This window comes from Ochotona princeps, chromosome 15 (assembly GCF_030435755.1).
Source record: "Ochotona princeps isolate mOchPri1 chromosome 15, mOchPri1.hap1, whole genome shotgun sequence".
Taxonomy (NCBI): Eukaryota; Metazoa; Chordata; class Mammalia; order Lagomorpha; family Ochotonidae; genus Ochotona; species Ochotona princeps.
In genome coordinates this window covers 52,754,340-52,778,169 of record NC_080846.1, presented here as the reverse complement: position 1 = coordinate 52,778,169, position 23,830 = coordinate 52,754,340, and the positions used below count along the sequence as shown (strand labels likewise).

The 23,830-nt window shown below is 52.7% G+C and overlaps 2 protein-coding genes across 3 annotated transcripts; both read left to right on the top strand.

Annotated features, from left to right (window-relative positions):
- The first annotated feature begins 7,443 nt into the window (after positions 1-7,443).
- Positions 7,444-9,472, top strand: LOC131482035 (MAP/microtubule affinity-regulating kinase 4-like). Of its 2 annotated transcripts, XM_058673381.1 has the most exons (3): positions 7,444-8,189; positions 8,988-9,046; positions 9,149-9,472. In XM_058673381.1, the coding sequence occupies exons 1-3, from the start codon at positions 7,942-7,944 to the stop codon at positions 9,460-9,462; spliced, it is 621 nt and encodes a 206-aa protein (XP_058529364.1). In that variant the 5' UTR covers positions 7,444-7,941; the 3' UTR covers positions 9,463-9,472. The 2 variants fall into 2 exon arrangements, with proteins under 2 accessions (XP_058529364.1, XP_058529363.1); XM_058673380.1 differs by lacking the exon at positions 7,444-8,189 and having other exon boundaries at positions 8,331-9,046.
- Positions 9,473-21,353: 11,881 nt separating this feature from the next.
- LOC131482001 (uncharacterized) lies at positions 21,354-23,608 on the top strand. The gene is made up of 2 exons (XM_058673143.1): positions 21,354-23,190; positions 23,295-23,608. Exons 1-2 carry the CDS (start codon positions 22,086-22,088, stop codon positions 23,606-23,608), a joined length of 1,419 nt encoding a protein of 472 aa, XP_058529126.1. The 5' UTR covers positions 21,354-22,085.
- Positions 23,609-23,830: the final 222 nt, after the last annotated feature.

Genomic DNA, 23,830 nt, shown 5'->3' with positions numbered 1-23,830 from the left:
CAGGTCACCTTGACCTCTTTCAACTCCATCAGCCAAGTCTGTGTTCAACAATCCAGATTCATTCCTGATTTCATCCAGAGTTTTTGGTACTGTAGGTTGAATGGCGGTGTGCGGGTTGTTGTGCTGCTCCCATGCCTGACACCATGCTTCCAGGTCTCTGGTGAGACTGGTCAGCAGGTCACCTTGACCTCTTTCAATGTCGTTCTTCTGGACGCCTTCCGGTACATGTTTGTAATAGCCACCAATGTCCTTTGCCAGTCCTGGGTAATGGCCTAGCCTGGAGCCTAGGCCAGGAATCCCTGAGGACATGGCTGTGAGTCACTTAACTGCCCTGGAGTGCTCAGAGAGCACGTCCAGCTCAGTCGGACAGTCCCACAAAGTGTCGCCAGAGCAAGGCATGCTGGGACTTATATAGGCAGCCAACAATGGCCGTTGGTTGCCTGGAGATCCCGGAACTCGGGCATGGCCGTGTGCCACCATGCCCCCGAAGTTCATCAGCCTCTCAGTACTCTTGGACTCCTCCCCAGCACCAGATCCAGGTCCCACCAAACACTACCCCAATTAAACTCTCTCTCTCTCTATCTGTATCTCTATCTCTCCCCTCCATGATTCACTAGGAACTCCTACACTCCTTCTTTTGTATTCATTCTGATACCAGATGATTAATAATCACACCTAATATGAAATTGTCAGCCTTCAAAACTATGAACTGATAGGAAGTTCCTATAAATGAATATTTCCTACAATTGATAAAATATTATCATTTAATAATCATATTTAAAACTTACATTAAGTGTAAATCCTAATGAGAGGTTAGTGGGGAGAAGCCATTTTGTTTTGTGATGGTAAATTTAACTATGATAGTTCATTAAAAAGACATATCTTGTATTCACTAAAGATTTTTTTATTATTATTATTATTACAAAGTCAGATATACAGAGAGCAGGAGAGACAGAGAGGAAGATCTACCATCCAATGATTCAATCCCCAAGTGAGCCGGAACTGCCGGTGTTGTGCGGATCCAAAGCCGGGAACCAGGAACCTCTTCCAGGTCTCCCACGAGGGTGCAGGGTCCCAAACTATTGGGCCGTCCTCAATTGCTTTCCCAGGCCACAAGCAGGGAGCTGGATGGGAAGTGGAGCTGCTGGGATTTAACTGGTGCCCATATGGGATCCCGGGGCGTTCAAGACGAGGACTTTAGCTGCTAGGCCACGCTGCCTGGCCCTAAAGATATCCTAATTTAAAAATATTCTGATTTCTAAAGTGTCTTAGTTTATCAGTTATTTTTGTTTATAAATAAACTTTACTAGCTCTCTAGGACTCTCACATCTAAAGAAAAATGATTTTTCACTTTAAAATGACATAGTTTTGGAACTTTGAGATTTCAGAAAGCTGCCATGTATATGAATCAATATAATAAAAAGGAAATTATAAAAAAAACCTATGAACTGAAATAAACTTGTTCCTTCAGAAGAAGTTTCTCTCACTCTTTGTGATAGTGATAAAATCTACCTCAGTATCTTGCCTGAATTTCAGATCTCAGTTCCGGTTTCTCAGATTTCATATTTATATTTTTAAAGATTTTTTTAAATTAAAAGACAGTCATTGTATGTATTTAGAGACATAATATTTTGATAAATGCATACATTGTGGAATTATTATACCAGGCTAGTAAACATTCCCATCACTTTATCTAAATCCTGCTGTTTGATGTGTATAATGAGACCATCCAGCAACTGTGAAACACATAACATGTTATTGTTAACTATGGTCACGCTATTAGGCAATGGATCACTAAAACATAACCTGCCCCCAGCACAAGTGGGGTCAACTCTTTGCTCAACTCTTTTCTGTCCTAGTTTCCAGCCCAAACCCATGGGAACCAACTGCTTACACTTAGTTTCCATGAATCCGACTTGTTTAGATTGTCTGGAGGAATCAAAGTCTAATTCACACAAAATGATACTATTTTGGAAGCACACATTCATGGACAAAGCTCAAGGCAAGTGCAAAAGTAAAAATCAATCAATTATTTGTTGATGTTCACTCATGGTTTGCAAGTCTTCCATTTGATCTAAAAGACTTATTAAAGCCCAAGTCACTGAGAGGTTCCTTAAACTAGTCCACAAATGTTTAGTTAGAGACACATGATTTGGGGACCAAAGCTGTGGCTCAGCGAGTTAGGCCTCTGGCTTGCTACGCTAGTATCCCAACATGGTACCAGTTGGAACAGTACTTGTTTGAGTCCCTGCTGTTCCACATCCAATTCAGCTCCCTACTAATATTCCTAAGAAAACATCAGAAGACGACCCAAGCACTTGGGCCCCTGTCACCCACGTGTGAGATCAGGGTGAAGCTTCTGGCTCCTGGCCCATCCCTAGCCATGGAGGTCATTTGGAGAGTTAAGCCCCAAATAGAAGATTTCTCTCTCTCTCTCTCTCTCTCTCTCTCTCTCTTGCCCCCTCTGTCACTTTGTCTTTGGAATAAATATAGAAATTTGAAAGAAAATGAAAGAAAAGAAAAACATGATTTCCTTGCAAACTGCTTGTAAATACCATTGGAAATCTCTTTGCACTTTGAACTGCCTGTTAAGAAGCTGGTCTTTATCCAGCTTACAAAGGGCATCATCAGGAGAAGAAAGAAATCATCCTACTTTAGGTAAAACTCACATGTATCACAAACGCCCAGAAATAAACCATTTCTACTTTTCCCAAAGTGGTGCTTTAAAAAAAAAAAAAAAACCTACCTAGTAGAAATAAGAGAATTTCAACAAATCCAAATAAAAATGTTATTTTTCATTTATAATTTTTTCGAATACAACCAAGCTTGATACAAATTCAATAAAATACATATTCTTATATACTACCACTGCCAGCCCAAGAACTTTACATGAACTTCTTTACACTAACATTTTATCATTGTAAATGTATGCTTAAAAACTGCTATTCCTGGGGCTTGGCAGCATGGCCTAGTGGCTAAGGTCCTCGCCTTGATCCCATAAGGCCGCTGGTTCTAATCCCGGCAGCTCCACTTCCTCTCTATCTCTCCTCCTCTCAGTATATCTGACTTTGTAATGAAAATAAAATAAATCTTAAAAAAAAAAAAAACTGCTATGCCTGCATCCCCGCCCACACACACAGATTGGATAAATGAGACACAGTTAAGTTACTTGCCTGAGGTCACCAAGCCAAAAAAACTGATGTTGAAGGGTTTAAGTCGGGGACATCTGATTTCATGGTGCAGGCATTCAGCCATGATGATGCTACACTAGTTCTGTTAGTAAAGTAGTTTGACAAAGTAAATCAAGACGGGGCCCCGCACGATAGCCTAGCAGCTAATTTCTTCGTCTTGCATGCACCGGGATCCCATATGGATGCCGGCTCTAATTCCAGCAACCCCACTTCCCATCCAGCTCCCTGCTTGTGACCTGGGAAAGCAGTGGAGGACGGCTCAAAACCTTAGCACCCTGTACCCTCTTGGGAGACCTGGATGCGGTCACGTGGGGAGTGAATCATCGGACGGAAGATCTTCCTCTCTGTCTTTCCTCCTCTCTCTATATCTGACTTTGTAATAAAAATAAATAAATCTTCAAATAGATGTATTGTGCCTCCTGCCACTGTTGCTTCCTGCCTGCCCGGCCTCGTGTTGGGCTTGTACAGCCAGCAGGCAGCCTGGGAGATGGCTCAGTGCTGTCCAGGAGGAGTTCATGGTCCTCAGCCAGCACTGGCTGCTCCAATCCCTGCCCTCCCCCATCACAGGGCACCCAGTGCTTCAGCTGATCCACCCTGAGCTGCACCAGGGCAGGACTCCTGCTGTCCACGGCCTGACCCGATGGCCAGGACAGCTGGTCTCTGACAGACCTCTAGAGCCTGTGGCGCAGCCAATACTCGGGGTCGGGGGATCTGAAGCCAAGGTACTTGGGGCCCTGGTTCCTGCCTGCGGTCCAGGCACAGAGGGGACTCTGATGGGCTACGGGTGGGGACCGCAAGGAAAATGGTAGTCTTTGGCCTTGGTGCTTGTTCCCAGCGCAGCCTTGGCCTCATCCTAAGGCCAGCAGGCCAGGTCTGGTGCCCTGAGGCCGCTGGCCCCATGCTGCAGAAGGGGGTCACAGGGAGAACAGAGATGAGACCACAGGGGAGAGTTGGGGGCCCAGCACCGAGGGCAGAGCCAAGCCACCATGTTGTGTTCAAGCAGGGGGACCTGTGTAACCTGGATAACCCCTGTGAGACACAGCCATGGCAGAGTGTCCCCCTGGGCACCCCTTCCTTGGCCTTCTCTTCCCCAACTACCACTACCAGTATTCCCCCAAAGTGTGGGGTTCCTCCTTCTGGTGATGCTGACTGGGGTGTGCACTGAGGAGTCTTCCCTGCTCGCTTCTCATGGGCTTCGGGGCCCCAACCAGGAGCCTCCTCCATCCTCCCCATGCTTCCTGCCTCCCACAAGGCTTGCTGCTCTCTGGGCAGGGACAGGGAGCCTATTTCAACCCTGCTGGAGCTCACCACTCTCACTTCCACCGTTGTTGTTTCCATGTGTCTGTGACAAAAGACCTACACACACACACAATCTTCCGTGTGCTGGTTCAGTCCCCAGGCAGCCTCAATGGCCAAGGCTGGGCGAGGCCAAAGCCAGGTCTGAAACTCCATCAGTGTCTCCCATGCGGGTGACAGGAACCCAAGCACTGGGACCACGCTCTGCTGCCTTCCAGGGACGCTGGCAGGCAGCAGGATTGGGAATGGAGAAGCCGGGATACCGACTGGGATGCCAGTCGTTTCAGGCGGGCATGGCACTGGGATGGGCTTTTGAGGACACACTAAGAACACACACTCTTTGTCTAAAATTGACTTTTGAGCTGTGCATTAAGAGTCAGAACATGTACATTTCTTCAGGGCCATAACGCACCATTTCCACACACATACACAGCTTCAACCGACCTCACCAGTGTTTCGGGATGCAGTCAGTGATAGCCAGCACTCACTGACAGTGGGCAAATGAAATGTGGCTGTGTCCCTTACCCTCTGTCCTGAAGGTGGGTCCTAACAACAATGGGATGTTCATTCCATCCTCAGCCACTCCCCCCACCTCTTAGGTATTCGCCCCTGCCCACCTGTGACTCACCTCTCATCTGAGAGGGGAGGGTATTGCATTGTTGTGTAATCACTCCCCTCACAAGCCCCTCTCCAAAGGCCCCTGAAGACTCATGGGTTATACGATGGCATCATTTTTCCCAAGAGACTCCTGTGCTTCCTTTTTGTGGCCCATGCTTTGGTTAATCAGTGGCACATTTTTTCATGGTGCTGAAATTTGTTGCTGATGTTGTTGTTGTGGGTGTTGTAACTCATACCAGTTGTTGACCTTGTTTCACGGCTGCCCACTTATGGAACTGTATTGTGATAGAGTAGTGGGGTCTATCATATCCAGCTATGGGGGTAAATGGAACAAGCATCCCTGCTTCCAGATGAAAAATGGATCTCAATGAAATTGTTGGACATTGATTGTGTAGACAATGGGATGCTGGGCTGTCTGACATTGTCTGTACCAACCATGTTGGGGTACACTTCAATAAGAGACTGATGGAATTATGACTCCTTCTGAAGGACTACACCATTGTAACAAAATGGGAATAATCTGATGGGGGGTGGGAGTTTGGGAGGGAATCCCAGCCTGTACGAACTTGTACCATATAATTCAAAATTCAAAATAAAAGTATATTTTAAAAAATGAAAAAAAAAATTAAAAGGCCCATGAAGCAGGGACTCACTCTCTTTTTGGTCAGGCGCTCCCATTATTCTAGCACCTTGACTCTTGGCTGACCCAGGACAAGTAATCCCCTGAACATGGTCCCTGTGTACTGCTCTGATGGGACCATGGATATAGTAATGTTGCTTCTGGTTTGTGTACTGTCAGGAGTTCCGGGACAGGTGAGGCCTAGCAGTGATAGAATGTGGGCAGAGAAGCCAGGGAAAGGTAAATACCTCCAGATTTGTAAATGTGTCCAGGTTATTTGCTGCATGTCTCCTAGGATAGCTTCTATTGTTGGGGAAGCTGGGACATAGGTCTTCAGCTTAATGGATGGATTTAAGGATAATGACCATTTGTTCCTCTTGGGGTTATGACTGGTTGGATTGTGATTGCTGGATTGCCGTACGGTCTTGTGATTTGCTATTTCTAGTGTGCTCTATTCTCACCAAGCTTGGTTAATAAAGACTCCTTAATAAACCTTAGACATGTCTGGTGTGATCTCGCTCGAACCCCGTAACAACCAGGCACCTGCCTTTCTGTTTCCTCCTTGTTCCCATGAAGAAGACAGCTCCTTAGGAACCAAGAGTGGCCCCTTCCAGATGCCAGCTCTGCTGGTGCCTTTGTATTAGACAGTACAGCCTTCCAAACACTAGGAATAAGTCTACAACCTTAAAACCACAGCAAAGGCCAGAGGTCTCCCTGCTGTTCTGAGCACCACGGTGGAGCCTGTGGCTTTCTGGGATGACACAACGTGGCCTTCCACACCAGGGCTCTGATCAGCCACACGACTTTCTGATGCTCTCAGGAGGAAGTGATGGTCATTGAAGACACCCTCCTCTGAGCTCTGCAGATGTGGAAAGCTCCCTGCGGTGTCTTGGCCAACTGTAGAAAGACATTGGGATTCTAAAAGGTCAATGGACAGAGGAATACAATTACTAGGATAACAGTTCCATGGAATCAACTGAGTGGATACCATGTGTATAACTTATTGGATATCATTCCTTTGAGAACAACTACCTGGATAGCATTTGAGTGAGACAGCTTGGTGGGATATACAAAACACGAGTTCCAAACAAGGATGTGAAACAATTGATGGGTTCCAGAGAGAAAGCTCAATACCTCCTCCCTTATTCGGTGTGAGCCTCGGTTTATAAAAGTCTGTTGCCGTCAATAAACGTCGGCTGTTGAGCCTCAGTCAGTAGTCCACGCATGTTATAGTCGTCTCTGTGCACCAAGTCAGAGGCGCAGGACAGCTAACAGCCAATGACACATTTGGTCACAGCATCATGATGCCCGAAAATGAAGAGCCATTTTGAACCCGGGACTCTGGAGCTACAGCACAAGGAACAGACGTTAGGGCTTCTTCCAATGACATTATCACTGTTTGAAACGACACATGAAAACTCCACTGAACATCCTGCAAGCTTTCATGTCTCCAAAGATTGACCTCAACCCCTGTCACTAAGCCAAACAGAGAGCTCCTGGAGTCCTCGTGTTTTAATTGCAGAGAAGATTGTGGAGAAAATCCCGTCGCTTTCTGAAGCTCTGATTGGTCCATGTCTTGACCTCCTAAAACACCATGGTAGTGTGTTGATGTGTGTGCCAGTCCCTGCGGGGCTCTGATTGGTCCGTGCCCTGCTCCGACTTCACAAGCAGCCTACTGTGATGTAGCCCCCAGAAGTGTATATCTGGCCGCTGGCCGGCCCTGGGTTTTGTCCACTTGGCCCAGGGAGCTCTGTTGGTGACCTGTGTGGCTTGGACCCCTCTGCCCTAGCGGTAGTGCTCGGTGCTGTGGTGCGTGCTTGGTTGGTTTGTTTGTTGGTTTCTTGTTCTATTCTGTTTATTCTTGTGCCCATTTTCTTTAGCTTGTTTTTTTGCACCTCTTTGTTGTTTTGCCCCTTTTGTCTTTTTTTGCTCTTCTGTTTGTTTCTGCTTCCCCCACCTTTAGTTAGCCAGCTCGGTCAGACTTGCCAGGGCGAGTGTAGTTAGTGGCTTTTCCTCTTTCTTGTGTTCTGTTTTCTTGAGATAGCCTTGTTGCTTGGGTTAGTCTAGTTAGTCCAGCTAGAGTCCCACCTCAGTGAGCGGCAGTCAGGGCCCTTGCGATCCCTTTTTGTTTGTAGCTAGCTCAGTCAGGGGAACCGATTAGTTAGTATTTGTGACTAGAGAGTGCAGTTCAGAGAGTGTAGAGAGGGATTGTTGGCCATGTACAGCACCTGGGCCTTCCATCCGCCGCTTCCTGGCTACGAGTTCGGGGACATCATCGGCCAGGGCGGCTATGGCGTGGTGAAGCTGGCCCGCCAGCTGGCCACGGGCAGGGACGTGGCAGTGAAGATCTTCCTGCAGGAGCGCCGAGCCTCCAGCTCGCGGAGTGTGGCCCGCGAAGCGAGCCTGATGCGCAGCCTGCAGCACCCACACATCTTGCAGCTGCTGGAGGAGCAGCAGCAGGGCAGATTCGTGTTCCTTGTCATGGAACTGGCCAGCAGGGGCAGCCTGGAGTGCTACGTGCATGAGCAGGGTGGCCTGGGGGAGCAGGAGGCAAGCTTGCTCTTCGCCCAGATCCTGTCGGCTGTTGAATGCTGTCACGGCAGTTTCATAGCCCATAGAGACATCAAACCCAGCAACATGTTGCTGGACTCCAACATGCACGTGAAGCTGGCCGACTTTGGGCTCAGCCTCCGGCTGCTCGAGGGTACGCGGATAAGGGGCTTTCACGGGACCCCCGAGTACTGTGCCCCGGAAACCTTTTCCGGGGAGGAATATGACGCCTTTCGGGCGGACATGTGGAGTCTGGGGGTGACGCTCTTTGAAATGGTGACGGCCACACTGCCCTTCACTGGGGACACTGCAGAGGAACTTGAGAACTGCATCGTGGCTGGCAGCTACGTGCTGCCACGGCCCTGCAGCCCGGCCCTGACCGAGCTCCTGGGCTTCCTGCTCAGCGTGGAGGCCTGCGCCAGGTTCACCGCCCAGATCGCCAGGACGCACTGGTGGTTCGGCCCCCGCGCCCAGGAGTCCCAGGACAGCCCCGTGCCCAGGGAGGACTCTGCCACCCTGGTGGAGCTCCTCAGTGTGCCCCAGGACCTCAAGGACAGGCAGTACCTCGCGCAGCTCGGCCTGCTGCCTGGCAGCACGGCACAGGGGACGCCAGAGCCTGCGCCCCACGAGTCCGGCTTCCAGCCGCCTTGCTTGTTGCCAAGCGCTGGGAGCCATGGCGCTCAGGACTCCTTACATCTGAGCTCCATCCACAGCGACTCGGTGTGCTTCTCGCCCAGCTGCTCCACAGCCAGCCTCTCCAGCCAGCCCTCAGGTGAGTCTGCCCTCCCACCACCTGGTCTTTGTCCCCTCAGGCCCTGGGAGCCTGGGCCTGAGGCCGCCCGAGGCGCCCATGTGCTTTGCTCTCTCCTACCAGGCCAGCTGCAGCAAGAGCAGAGCTCCCTTTCCAGCGCATCCCACGAGCCGGTGCCTGAGGCCTCGTGCTCCATGGCCAGCACCAGCAGCCCAACGGACCTCGCACAACCGGAAGTGGAGGCGCCACGAGAGCCTGAGAGCACTGGGTCGCCCATTCCCGCCAAGGAGGGGAAGCGGGGCTTCCGTGGGGTCTGCAGGAGCTTCCTAAGGTTCCTGCAGCGCGCCTGCTGCATCCGGCAGGACCCAGACAGAGGCCCCGGCCTGCGCTCCAGAAAAGTAGCCCCGGAAGACTCTGCCCAGTCCAAATTAAGATGACTCTGAAGTCTCTGAATTCTGACAAGTTCTAGTTTCTTATCAAATTCTTATAAAAGTCCTAACTGTATGTCTGGATCCTGTCCTGCGTGGTGTCTGTGGCCTCTGTGCACTTTGCAAGGTCCTATGGAGTTGCCCAAGGGCTGTGTCTCAGCGGCTGGGGGAAGGGGAGGCCCAAAGCCTCACAGGACACACGCGTGGGAGGGATGGGCTCTGAGGGCTCTCCCACAGCAGGCAGGTCCCCATCTACAGTGACGGGCATTGCAGCAGAGCTGACTGTCTCCACCCATGTTCCTCCACATTGTCCATGGAGAACAAGACCCCAGGGCCATGGACTTGACCTCATGGTCTGCAGAACATCGCCTGTGCACTCACAACTGCCGGGGCTGTGGGGCCGGAGTGCCACATGGCCCCAACCAGATACACCCCCAAACAAGGCCCTTGTGCGTATGGCCGGTGCTGCAACCTAGCCTGGCATGGTCCACCCCCAGCCCAGCTTTTTTTGTGCTGCCAGATGCTCTGGCCTGACCCAGGGAGGCCAACTCAGCTCCCTAAGTCTCCTGTGGGTGCTGTTGCCCAGTGTTTGGAAGCCTCCAGATATCATTTGTTTCAAACAAGCCCTCAGTAGCCTCCATCTTGACCCATGCCCAGCCCCCCAGCCTCTAGCAACCCTTTCCATCCATGCATCGTGGTGGCAGTGATGGTGGTGGTGTGGTCCCAGCTGGTGTGCACACATAGTGACATGGTGGCTTTCACCCTCTTTACCCCAGTTTGTTTGTTTGTTTGTTTGTTTTTAAAACAGAATCAACAACTATGCTGGCACGAAGTTAACACAAAGTTGGCATTAGCCAGGTCCAGAATGCCCACCAGCGATTGGCTGCTTTTCTGCCAGCAGTGTAACATCTGCCGAGGTGCGAGGCAACCCAAGCAGTTGCCCGCTGCGAGGCTGGATGTCAAACTATTTTGCACCAAAGGAAACTTCCTTTTAATACTGTTTTTCATGGATATTTTGCAGTTTACTTTGCACCAAAATAAATGTTTTAATTCTATCTTTTCAGGTAATAGTAATAGACTATTGATAGCAAGGCTAAAATAAGAGTCTACCCAATGTGTTTTATAAGGTTGAATAGAATAAAATGCATTGACGTTCACAGATCCCAATACAAAGCATCTGAATTCTTTTCTCCAGAAATAAGTTCTGGGGATATGTTTTAAAAGCTGCCAAGATGATTCCATTGGTTACCTCAACAATGCTATTGTATGTTTGTTTTTTAAAAAAAGATTTCTCTATTTTTATTGGAAAGTCAGATATACAGAGAGGAGGAGACAGAGACAGAAAGATCTTCCATCTGCTCATTCAAGTAGCCACAACAGCCAGATCTGCACTGATCCAAAGCCAGGAGCCAGGAGACTCTTCCAGGTCTCCCATGTGGGTGCAGGGTCCAAGGCTTTGGGTCATGCTCGACTGCCTTCCCAGGGCACAAGGGAAGGGAGCAGGATGGGTAGCAGAGCAGCTGGGACGTGAACCAGTGCCCATAGGGATCCTGACATGTGCAAGGTGAGGACTTTAGTTGCTAGGCTATCACACCAGGCACTATGTTTGCTTTTTCCAAAAAATGTTAATATATATTATATATATAATATATTAGATATATTATATATACTCTCACATAGTTGATCAGGGTAGGAAGGATCGAGGACTAGGGGAAAGTGGGTGAGATCATCGCTTCCAATTTTTCTTTTTCTTCCTCCTGGATCTGGGGGAAGGGGGGAAACAGGGGAGGAGGCGCACTCAGGCTCAGTACCGGGGATGGGACCAGCCACCTGATGTTAACCCAGGGACCTCAATGTGGAGCATCTTCTGAGGGCTCTGCTTAAGTGGTGCTGTTTTCCTCATTGATCCGAGGGTGAGGAAACCCTTCCAGGGTCCATTGGCTGACACAATCCACCTTAGAGTCTCCATTGCCCAGCTATTTACTCTCCTCGCCTGGCCGGGGTAGTCCAATTTGTCCTGCTATGGTAGCAGGTGTCCTCTGCAGGCTCCAATGGGCTGCCATATCCTCCACGTGCGTCTGGACATGCTGTTCACGGCTCTGTCTGAGCCACTGAGGAAGCCCAGTTCTGACACATACACCCTACAATCAGTCCATCAGTCCTGGACATTAGCCCTCAGGTCCCCACACGTCCCCCACTTGGGACACTCACCAAGCACCCACCACTCCATGCAAACCCTCGCCATCAACCCCCACAAGCATACTACAGGGCAAACAATGGGCTTCTCCAGGTGCCATTGACACCCTGGCTGCCTGACCCAGGCTCCACCGGAACACCCACTGTTGGGACTCCCAGACCCAACTCCCACACTCAGGCAGGGCAAAGGACCCAGGCCATGTGATCCAGGCCCCGCATGAACTGCCCCCAGTGCTCCTAACACCCAGGGCATGCAACTCAGAACTGGTTGCCAAAACCCAGGACATGTCCCTGGGGCTCCCAGGTCCAACTCCCACACCTAGGTGGGACAAAGTACCCAGGGCATTAGACCTGAGCCCCGCCTGACTGCCAAGGAGGGGCCGAATCCAGGCCATGTGACCTGGACCCCACCTGAGCCCCCACCCTGGGGTTCCCGGCACGACTCCAACCACCCAGGTGGAGCAAAGGACCCAGGCCATGCAACATGGACCTCCCACCACTGGAGCTTCATGCTGGTCTCCCACTGCCCAAGCAGAGCAAAGGACCCAGGCCATGCAACCTGTGCTCCTCCTGAACCCTGCCCTTGGGGCTCCCAGATCCAACACCCACTGCCCAGGCAGGGCAATGGACCCAAGCAATGCGACATGAGACCTGCTTGACCCTCAGGATCCTGAACTCCTAGAGCCAGCTCTCACTGCTGACATGGGGCAAAGGACCCAAGCCATATGACCCAGGCCTGGCCTGACCCTGCCCGCAAGATTCCCAGGCATGACACCCACAGCTAGGCCAGGAGACCCAGGCACCCACCTGACATCCTGACCCCGTGGCTCCAGGCCCTAATTCATACCAACTAGGTGGGGAAACAAACAAACAAACAGGCCATGTGATCCAAGGCCTACATGGTCCCCTACCCCCAGGGTTCCCAGGACCAATTCTCACCACCCAGGTGTGGCAAAAACCACAGACCATGCAACCAGGGCCCTACTTGAATCCCTATCCACAGGGATCTTTGCCTGAGTCCCATTGCCCAGGCACAGCAAAAGACCCAGGCCATGCAACCAGGACCACACCTGACTCCCCTGGTCCTGCTGCTGCAGACTGCAATCCCACCACCAAGGCAGGGAAGGGTTCCAGGTTATATGACCGGCCGTGGCTCCTCCTGACCACCTGCCCCTGGGATTCATGGGTGAAACTCCCACCACCCAGGCTGGGCAAAGGATGCAGTCCACTCAACTTGGGCCCCACCTGCCTCCCCCACCAAGGACTCCCAGGACTGATTCCCATTGCCCATTGGGGCAAAGGACCCAGGTACCTCCTGAACCCTGCCCCCGGGGCTCCCAGGCCTGACTCCTACTTCCCAAGCCAGGTAAAGAACCCAAGCCATGTGACCCCAACCCCACCTGACTGCCAAGTTAGGTCAAACCCTGGACCGTGCCTTTTGGCCCCTCCTGACACCCTACATCCAGGCTCCTGACCCTGACTCCGACCATCCAGGCTGGGCAAAGGACACAAGCCATGTCACCCAAGCCCCATCTGAGCCCCCGTTCCTGGGGATCCTGGGCCAGGATTGCACTATCCAGGCATGGAGAAGGACCCAGGCAACGTGACCCAGGCAACAGAACCCAGGTCCCGCCTCGTTCCCTGGTCCCAGGGTTCCCAGGCCTGACTACCACTGCCCAGGTGTGGAAAAGGACCCAGGCTATGACCCCAGCACCATCATTACCCCTCCCCACCCCGGGGCTCCCAGTCCCAATACCCACCACCCATTGCCCACCACCTTTTGGGACAAAAGTCCCAGGCCATGCTTCCCAAATCCCATCTGATCCCCACTCCCTGGGCTCTGAGGCCTGACTTCCATCACTCAGGCTGGGCAAGGGACCCAAGAGACGCAATCCAGGCCCTGCCTGACACCACAGTTCCCCAGTCTCCTGGGGCTGACCCGACTCCCACTCACTGCCTAGGCAGAGCAGTTGACCTATGGTATGCAAGATGGGCCCTGACTGTCAGCATCCCAACCCCAGTCCAGCCCCTGGGGCTCCTGGGACTGAATCTCACAGCCCAGGCAGGACAAAGGACCCAGACCATTTGACCCAAGCCCTGCATTGACCCACCACCAAGGCAAGGCAAAGGACCCAGGCCATGCAACCCAGGCCAAACCTGACCCTCTGTCCCCTGGTTTCCTGGACCTGATTCACACCACCCAGTCAGGAAAAGAATCAGGCCATGCGAACCAGGCACTGCATCACCCAAAACCCCCAGGGCTTCTGGGTTCCACTTCTACCACCCAGGCGCGGAAAAGAACCCAGGTCACACAACCCAGGGCCCATTGGACCCCTGCCACCAAGGCTTCCACACCCAACACCCACCATCCCTGGGTAAAAGACCCAAGCCATGTGAGTTGGGCCTTGCCTCCCCTCATCAGTGGGGAAAACTACAACCCCCAGGCAGATAAAGGAACCAGGCCACGAGTTGGGCCCCAGCAGAACCCTGCCCCACATGCTCCCAGGTCCAATTCCCACTGCTCATTGGGGCAAAAGACCCAAACATGTTACTCAGACCCTGTCGCAGACCCCATTCCTGGGGATCCCGGGCCTGGCTGCTACTTCCCAAGCTGGGTAAAGGATACAGGCCATGTGAACCCAGGTCCCACCTGACCCCTCTCACCCAAGACTCCCAAGCCTGGCTCCCACTGCCATTCGGAGCAACACACCCAGGCCATGAGACCTGGGCCCCTCAAACTCCACGCCCCAGGAATCCAGACTCCTTTGCCTGACTCCCACTGTCCAGAGTGGGCAAAGACCCAGACCATGCAACCTGGGCCCTTCTTCATCTCCGAGGAGGGGCAAAGACCCCAACCATGTGACCTGGGCCCCTCCTGACAACAACCCCTGAGGCTTTCAGGCCATCAGCTGCTGGAGTCCAACTCCAGCTGAGTTTGGAACTCGAGAAGGGTGCGTGGATGAGGCACAAAGTGGAACAAAACGGACCACTGTAGTTCCGGGATCATAATGGACAATGCGGGGAAGCTGTCTGCTTTATTTATACACAAGCAGTCAAACTCTGGTACAGACTTTTTACATCATGGTCAAGTGGGTGTTTCCAAGGATAATTCTGCCATTGGTTTCACGTGAAAGTGGGATGTTATCCATCCTGACCCTGTGGTCAGGAAGTTCTCCATAGATGGTGCCTATCAATCAGTAACCCATTCCTACTACAATCCTCATTCTGCGACTTCATCTTGAATCAGTTAAAGAAGGAAATGCATCCCAGAAGGAGGGAGGTAAAGACCAAGGATGGTCAATGGGGGCAGCAGAGACAGAGACAGAGACAGAGACAGCATGAATTGTAAAAGGCCCTTCAGCAACATCAACTTCCAAGCTCACATTGATACTGAAGACCAACTCCGCAGTGGCAGACAATGGCTACATAGATTACAGAATCCCAGCAGGGTTGTTTGGTGTCCCTGCAAAGGGAAGTGGAGCTGCATTCAGGTGGCTGTAGAGACACCCGCCAGGCCCTGCCATGCAGAGGGGAATTCCTTGTGGCCCTGCCTGTAATGGAACAATACTCTTCACCCCTTCCAGTCTTACACACTCACCACGGACCCCAGCAATTAGCCAGCAGCCAGGTGGGACAAAGACCCAGGACATATGACGTGGGTCCCTCCTGTCCCCCAATCCCGGGGCTCCCAATCGGACTCCCACTGCCCAGGCAGGGCACAGGATCCAGGCCATGTGTCTTGGGCCCTGCCTCACCCGCCAACCACGGGGCTCCCTGGCCCAGCTCTCATACCCAGGCAGGGAAAGCACTGAGCTCATGTGACCCAGGCCCAGCCCAATCACCCACCCCTCCAATCCCTGGGCTCTTGGGAACTCTTTTGTCTCCTGTGCTGCCAGCCCAGTGAGATCCTGGGGTGGTTACAGATTTAATCGTGTGCTCATCTGTGTCAGTCATAGTCACGGGGAGTGGCAGGGGGCAGTGTGGGTGCACCCCTGGCCTGTCCCTGGGTCCCATGACCAAGGGTGAGTGTGCTGTGTTGACTGGCTGTCCCAGCACTTTGGGGACAGTTCTCTCTGATGGCCAACATGGCTGTCATTGTTCTGCATTTACACTGTTTTTTTTTTAAAGATTTATTCATTTTATTACAGCCAGATATACACAGAGGAGGAGAGACAGAGAGGAAGATCTTCCGGCCGATGACTCACTCCCCAAGTGAGCCGCAACGGGCCGATGCGCGCTGATCCGATTCCGGGAACCTGGAACCTTTTCCAGGTCTCCCACGCGGGTGCAGTGTCCCAATGCATTGGGCCGTCCTCAACTACTTTCCCAGGCCACAAGTAGGGAGCTGGATGGGAAGTGGAGCTGTCTGGATTAGCGCCGGCGCCCATATGGGATCCTGGGGCTTTCAAGGCAAGGACTTTAGCCGCTAGGCCACGCCGCCGGGCCCCTGCATTTATATTGTTACATGATTGCCCCTCAACAGACACAGTAAAGCATGAGGGGACACAGTGAGGTACATGAAACAAGTTCAAAACACCCACAGTGGTGCATTGCCACACCGAGTCTGACCAGGAGGCCTGTGGTGCCTCTGTGAGGGGGACCAATCCCCTTTGCTTCCCTGATACCAGGCTTGGAGCAAGAAAGAAACCTTGGCTCTTGGAGGCCAGTGTTAAGGCACAGTGGGATAGGCCACTGCTTGTGCAGCCAGCATCCCACAATCAGAGTGCGGGCTTGATTCTTGGCTCTGACCCAGCTTCTTGATACTGTGGCCGCTAAGAGTGGGCCCAGCACCCAGACCCCTGTCACTCACATGGGAGACCCAGATGGAGTTCTGGGCTCCTGGTTTTGACTTGGCTGAGCTCCTGTCATGCTGGCCATTGGGGAAGTGAACCAGTAGTACCCATTGTGGCACGGGTTTCTGTTTCATCTGCGTAGGAAAGGGGGATCCTGAGTCCCGTGTATCATATCCCTGAGTATACACCATGAATCCAGCCCCTCCCCTGCCCACGTGGGACCATGCTTCCTAGCCCACCCCTGACCGCCTGAACCCTGAGCAGCTGGGAGACCCATCTGGGCCGGATGTGTGTCTCAGTGTCTTTATGACCAGGGGGCCTGTGTGACCCGCCTTGAGTAATAGCTGTGCCTCAGGGAAGGGAAACTGGGGTAGCCACTTGGACATGACATATATGCTGACTTGGACATCACATATGGAAAACTGGGCATACAAACCCACCAAACAACAATTTAGATGAGAATGTGTGCCCTGCGACACAGGATTAGGTTGGTAACATCTGTCATTTTATGGGTGTAGAATTTAAAATCCGGTCCCGGCACAATAACCTAGCAGCTAGGGTCCTCCCCTTGAACATGCCGGGATCCCATATGGGTGCCAGTTCTAATCCTGGTGGCCGTGCTTCCCATCCAGCTCCCTGCTTGTGGCCTGGGAAAGCAGTTGAGGACGGCCCAAAGCCTTGGGACCCTGCACCCATGTGGGAGACTCGGAAAAGCTCCTGGCTTTGGATTCACTCAGCTACAACTATTGCGGCTGCTTGGGGAGTGAACCATTGGATGGAAAATCTTCCTCTCTCTCTTTGTCCTCTCTGTATATCTGCTTTTCCAATAAAAATTAATAAATCTAAAAAAATATAAAGTCCAGGAGCCCATGTGGGGGCTCCACAGCGAGAGAATCCACTAAGGCCTGCCTCCAGTTGTGTGGGTTTAGCCCCTGGCTGTGCTGCCTGCGATCAAGCTCCCTGCTACATTAGCTGTGAAGGCAGTGGACGACGGTCCAAGTCCTTGAAGCCCTGAAACCCAAGGAGGAACCTGGATCCTGCCCTCAGACTCACCTAGTCTCAGCCGAAATTTGCGGGGGTCCTGTGGGGACCCAGATATGGAAGATCTCTTTCTGTGGCCACACCTCTTCTGGCACACCAGTTACACAAATCCTTCTTTAAGAAAGGCAAAGGATACTGTTGCCTAGGAAGTTCCTTTGGAATTTTGGAGATGTGTAAAGTGAGATGTTGGCACCTCACCGTCCCTGGCCACGATTCTTGCTCAGCATTGCTCCAGGTGTCCTGGTGGGCTCAGCCTGAGACTGGGCACCAGGGCCTCCTGCCACTGTTGCTTCCTGCCTGCCTGGCCTCGTGTTGGGCTTGTACAGCCAGCAGGCAGCCTGGGAGATGGCTCAGTGCTGTCCAGGAGGAGTTCATGGTCCTCAGCCAGCACTGACTGCTCCAATCCCTGCCCTCCCTCCATCACAGGGCACCCAGTGCTTCAGCTGATCCATCCTGAGCTGCACCAGGGCAGGACTCCTGCTGTCCACGGCCTGACCCGATGGCCAGGACAGCTGGTCTCTGACAGACCTCTAGAGCCTGTGGCGCAGCCAATACTCAGGGTCGGGGGATCTGAAGCCAAGGTACTTGGGGCCCTGGTTCCTGCCTGCGGTCCAGGCACAGAGGGGACTCTGCTGGGCTACTGGTGGGGACCGCAAGGAAAGTGGTAGTCTTTGGCCTTGGTGCTGGTTCCCAGCGCAGCCTTGGCCTCATCCTAAGGCCAGCAGGCCAGGTCTGGTGCCCTGAGGCCGCTGGCCCCATGCTACATAAGGGGGTCACAGGAAGAACAGAGATGAGACCACAGGGGAGAGTTGGGGGCCCAGCACTGAGGGCAGAGCCAAGCCACCATGCTGTGTCAAGCAGGGGGACCTGTGTAAGCTGGATAACCCCTGTGAGACACAGCCATGGCAGAGTGTCCCCCTGGGCACCCCTTCCTTGGCCTTTTCTTCCCCAACTACCACTACCAGTATTCCCCCAAAGTGTGCGGTTCCTCCTTCTGGTGATGCTGACTGGGGTGTGCACTGAGGAGTCTTCCCTGCTCGCTTCTCATGGGCTTCGGGGCCCCAACCAGGAGCCTCCTCCATCCTCCCCATGCTTCCTGCCTCCCACAAGGCTTGCTGCTCTCTGGGCAGGGACAGGGAGCCTCATTCAACTCTGCTGGAGCTCACCACTCTCACTTCCACCATTGTTGTTTCCATGTTGTGTGACGAAAGACCTACACACACACACAATCTTCTGTGTGCTGGTTCAGTCCCCAGGCAGCCTCAATGGCCAAGGCTGGGCGAGGACAAAGCCAGGTCTGAAACTCCATCATTGTCTCCCATGCGGGTGACAGGAACCCAAGCACTGGGACCATGCTCTGCTGCCTTCCAGGGATGCTGGCAGGCAGCAGGATTGAGAATGGAGAAGCCGGGATACCAACTGGGATGCCAGTCGTTTCAGGCGGGCATGGCACTGGGATGGGCTTTTGAGGACACACTAAGAACACACTCCTTTGTCTAAAATTGACTTTTGAGCTGTGCATTAAGAGTCAGAACATGTACATTTCTTCAGGGCCATAACGCGCCATTTCCACACACATACACAGCTTCAGCCGACCTCACCAGTGTTTTGGGATGCAGTCAGTGATAGCCAAGCACCCACTGACAGTGGGCAAATGAAATGTGGCTGTGTCCCTTACCCTCTGTCCTGAAGGTGGGTCCTAACAACAATGGGATGTTCATTCCATCCTCAGCCACTCCCCCCACCTCTTAGGTATTCGCCCCTGCCCACCTGTGACTCACCTCTCATCTGAGAGGGGAGGGTATTGCATTGTTGTGTAATCACTCTCCTCACAAGCCCCTCTCCAGAGGCCCCTGAAGACTCATGGGTTATACGATGGCATCATTTTTCCCAAGAGACTTGTGTGCTTCCTCTTTGTGGCCCATGCTTTGGTTAATCAGTGGCACATTTTTTCATGGTGCTGAAATTTGTTGCTGATGTTGTTGTTGTTGTGGGTGTTGTAACTCATACCAGTTGTTGACCTTGTTTCACGGCTGCCCACTTATGGAACTGTATTGTGATAGAGTAGTGGGGTCTATCATATCCAGCTATGGGGTAAATGGAACAAGCATCCCTGCTTCCAGATGAAAAATGGATCTCAATGAAATTGTTGGACATTGATTGTGTAGACAATGGGATGCTGGGCTGTCTGACATTGTCTGTACCAACCATGTTGGGGTACACTTCAATAAGAGACTGATGGAATTATGACTCCTTCTGAAGGACTACACCATTGTAACAAAATGGGAATAATCTGATGGGGGGTGGGAGTTTGGGAGGGAATCCCAGCCTGTACGAACTTGTACCATATAATTCAAAATTCAAAATAAAAGTATATTTAAAAAAAAAATAAAAGGCCCATGAAGCAGGGACTCACTCTCTTTTTGGTCAGGCGCTCCCATTATTCTGGTACCTTGACTCTTGGCTGACCCAGGACAAGTAATCCCCTGAACATGGTCCCTGTGTACTGCTCTGATGGGACCATGGATATAGTAATGTTGTTTCTGGTTTGTGTACTGTCAGGAGTTCCAGGACAGGTGAGGCCTAGCAGTGATAGAATGTGGGCAGAGAAGCCAGGGAAAGGTAAATACCTCCAGATTTGTAAATGTGTCCAGGTTATTTGCTGCATGTCTCCTAGGATAGCTTCTATTGTTGGGGAAGCTGGGACATAGGTCTTCAGCTTAATGGATGGATTTAAGGATAATGACCATTTGTTCCTCTTGGGGTTATGACTGGTTGGATTGTGACTGGCTGGATTGCCGTATGGACTTGTGATTTGCTATTTCTAGTGTGCTCTATTCTCACCAAGCTTGGTTAATAAAGACTCCTTAATAAACCTTAGACATGTCTGGTGTGATCTCGCTCGAACCCCGTAACAACCAGGCACCTGCCTTTCTGTTTCTTCCTTGTTCCCATGAAGAAGACAGCTCCTTAGGAACCAAGAGTGGCCCCTTCCAGATGCCAGCTCTGCTGGTGCCTTTGTATTAGACAGTACTGCCTTCCAAACACTAGGAATAAGTCTAGAACCCTAAAACCACAGCAAAGGCCAGAGGTCTCCCTGCTGTTCTGAGCACCACGGTGGAACAGGTGGCTTTCCGCGCTGACACGGCGTGGCCTTCCACACCAGGGCTCTGATCAGCCACACGACTTTCTGATGCTCTCAGGAGGAAGTGATGGTCATTGAAGACACCCTCCTCTGAGCTCTGCAGATGTGGAAAATTCCCTGTGGTGTCTTGGCCAAAATGTAGAAAGACATTGGGATTCTAAAAGGTCAATGGACAGAGGAATACAATTGCTAGGATTACAGTTCCATGGGAACAACTGAGTGGATACCATGTGTATAACTTATTGGATATCATTCCTTTGAGAACAACTACCTGGATAGCATTTGAGTGAGACCGCTTGGTGGGATATACAAAACAAGAGTTCCAAACAAGGATGTGAAACAATTGATGGGTTCCAGAGAGAAAAGCTCAGTACCTCCTCCCTTATTCAGTGTGAGCCTCGGTCTATAAAAGTCTGTTGCCGTCAATAAACGTCGGCTGTTGAGCCTCAGTCAGTAGTCCACGCATGTTACAGTCGTCTCTGTGCACCAAGTCAGAGGCACAGGACAGCTAACAGCCAATGACACATTTGGTCACAGCAAATGAAGAGCCATTTTGAACCCGGGACTCTGGAGCTACAGCACAAGGAACAGACGTTAGGGCTTCTTCCAATGACATTATCACTGTTTGAAACTCCACTGAACATCCTGAACATGAAAACTCCACTGAACATCCTGCAAGCTTTCAAGTCTCCAAAGATTGACCTCAACCCCTGTCACTAAGCCAAACAGAGAGCTCCTGGAGTCCTCGTGTTTTAATTGCAGAGAAGATTGTGGAGAAAATCCCGTCGCTTTCTGAAGCTCTGATTGGTCCATGTCTTGACCTCCTAAAACACCATGGTAGTGTGTTCATGTGTGTGCCAGTCCCTGCGGGGCTCTGATTGGTCCGTGCCCTGCTCCGACTTCACAAGGAGCCTACTGTGATGTAGCCCCCAGAAGTGTATATCTGGCCGCTGGCCGGCCCTGGGTTTTGTCCGCTTGGCCCAGGGAGCTCTGTTGGTGACCTGTGTGGCTTGGACCCCTCTGCCCTAGCGGTAGTGCTCGGTGCTGTGGTGCGTGCTTGGTTGGTTTGTTTGTTGGTTTCTTGTTCTTTTCTGTTTATTCTTGTGCCCATTTTCTTTAGCTTGTTTTTTTGCACCTCTTTGTTGTTTTGCCCCTTTTGTCTTTTTTTGCTCTTCTGTTTGTTTCTGCTTCCCCCACCTTTAGTTAGCCAGCTCGGTCAGACTTGCCAGGGCGAGTGTAGTTAGTGGCTTTTCCTCTTTCTTGTGTTCTGTTTTCTTGAGATAGCCTTGTTGCTTGGGTTAGTCTAGTTAGTCCAGCTAGAGTCCCACCTCAGTGAGAGGCAGTCAGGGCCCTTGCGATCCCTTTTTGTTTGTAGCTAGCTCAGTCAGGGGAACCGATTAGTTAGTATTTGTGACTAGAGAGTGCAGTTCAGAGAGTGTAGAGAGGGATTGTTGGCCATGTACAGCACCTGGGCCTTCCATCCGCCGCTTCCTGGCTACGAGTTCGGGGACATCATCGGCCAGGGCGGCTATGGCGTGGTGAAGCTGGCCCGCCAGCTGGCCACGGGCAGGGACGTGGCAGTGAAGATCTTCCTGCAGGAGCGTCGAGCCTCCAGCTCGCGGAGTGTGGCCCGCGAAGCGAGCCTGATGCGCAGCCTGCAGCACCCACACATCTTGCAGCTGCTGGAGGAGCAGCAGCAGGGCAGATTCGTGTTCCTTGTCATGGAACTGGCCAGCAGGGGCAGCCTGGAGTGCTACGTGCATGAGCAGGGTGGCCTGGGGGAGCAGGAGGCAAGCTTGCTCTTCGCCCAGATCCTGTCGGCTGTTGAATGCTGTCACGGCAGTTTCATAGCCCATAGAGACATCAAACCCAGCAACATGTTGCTGGACTCCAACATGCACGTGAAGCTGGCCGACTTTGGGCTCAGCCTCCGGCTGCTCGAGGGTACGCGGATAAGGGGCTTTCACGGGACCCCCGAGTACTGTGCCCCGGAAACCTTTTCCGGGGAGGAATATGACGCCTTTCGGGCGGACATGTGGAGTCTGGGGGTGACGCTCTTTGAAATGGTGACGGCCACACTGCCCTTCACTGGGGACACTGCAGAGGAACTTGAGAACTGCATCGTGGCTGGCAGCTACGTGCTGCCACGGCCCTGCAGCCCGGCCCTGACCGAGCTCCTGGGCTTCCTGCTCAGCGTGGAGGCCTGCGCCAGGTTCACCGCCCAGATCGCCAGGACGCACTGGTGGTTCGGCCCCCGCGCCCAGGAGTCCCAGGACAGCCCCGTGCCCAGGGAGGACTCTGCCACCCTGGTGGAGCTCCTCAGTGTGCCCCAGGACCTCAAGGACAGGCAGTACCTCGCGCAGCTCGGCCTGCTGCCTGGCAGCACGGCACAGGGGACGCCAGAGCCTGCGCCCCACGAGTCCAGCTTCCAGCCGCCTTGCTTGTTGCCAAGCGCTGGGAGCCATGGCGCTCAGGACTCCTTACATCTGAGCTCCATCCACAGCGACTCGGTGTGCTTCTCGCCCAGCTGCTCCACAGCCAGCCTCTCCAGCCAGCTCTCAGGTGAGTCTGCCCTCCCACCACCAGGTCTTTGCCCCCGCCAGGGCCCTGGGACCCTGGGCCTGAGGCCGCCCGAGGCGCCCATGTGCTTTGCTCTCTCCTACCAGGCCAGCTGCAGCAAGAGCAGAGCTCCCTTTCCAGCGCATCCCACGAGCCGGTGCCTGAGGCCTCGTGCCCCGTGGCCAGCACCAGCAGCCCAACGGACCTCGCACAACCGGAAGTGGAGGCGCCACGAGAGCCTGAGAGCACTGGGTCGCCCATTCCCGCCAAGGAGGGGAAGCGGGGCTTCCGTGGGATCTGCAGGAGCTTCCTAAGGTTCCTGCAGCGCGCCTGCTGCATCCGGCAGGACCCAGACAGAGGCCCCGGCCTGCGCTCCAGAAAAGTAGCCCCGGAAGACTCTGCCCAGTCCAAATTAAGATGACTCTGAAGTCTCTGAACTCTGACAAGTTCTAGTTTCTAGTACAATTCTTATAACAGTCCTAACTGTATGTCTGGCTCCTGTCCTGCGTGGTGTCTGTGGCCTCTGTGCACTTTGCAAGGTCCTATGGAGTTGCCCAAGGGCTGTGTCTCAGCGGCTGGGGGGAGTGGAGGCCCAAAGCCTCACAGGACACACGCGTGGGAGGGATGGGCTCTGAGGGCTCTC

Coding starts and splice junctions, on each gene's coding strand:
- LOC131482001 (XM_058673143.1), top strand. CDS start 22,086: ATGTACAGCACCTGGGCCTTCCATCCGCCGCTTCCTGGCTACGAGTTC. Junction 23,191..23,294: donor CCTCTCCAGCCAGCTCTCAG/GTGAGTCTGCCC, acceptor CTCTCCTACCAG/GCCAGCTGCAGCAAGAGCAG.
- LOC131482035 (XM_058673380.1), top strand. CDS start 8,362: ATGTTGCTGGACTCCAACATGCACGTGAAGCTGGCCGACTTTGGGCTC. Junction 9,047..9,148: donor CCTCTCCAGCCAGCCCTCAG/GTGAGTCTGCCC, acceptor CTCTCCTACCAG/GCCAGCTGCAGCAAGAGCAG.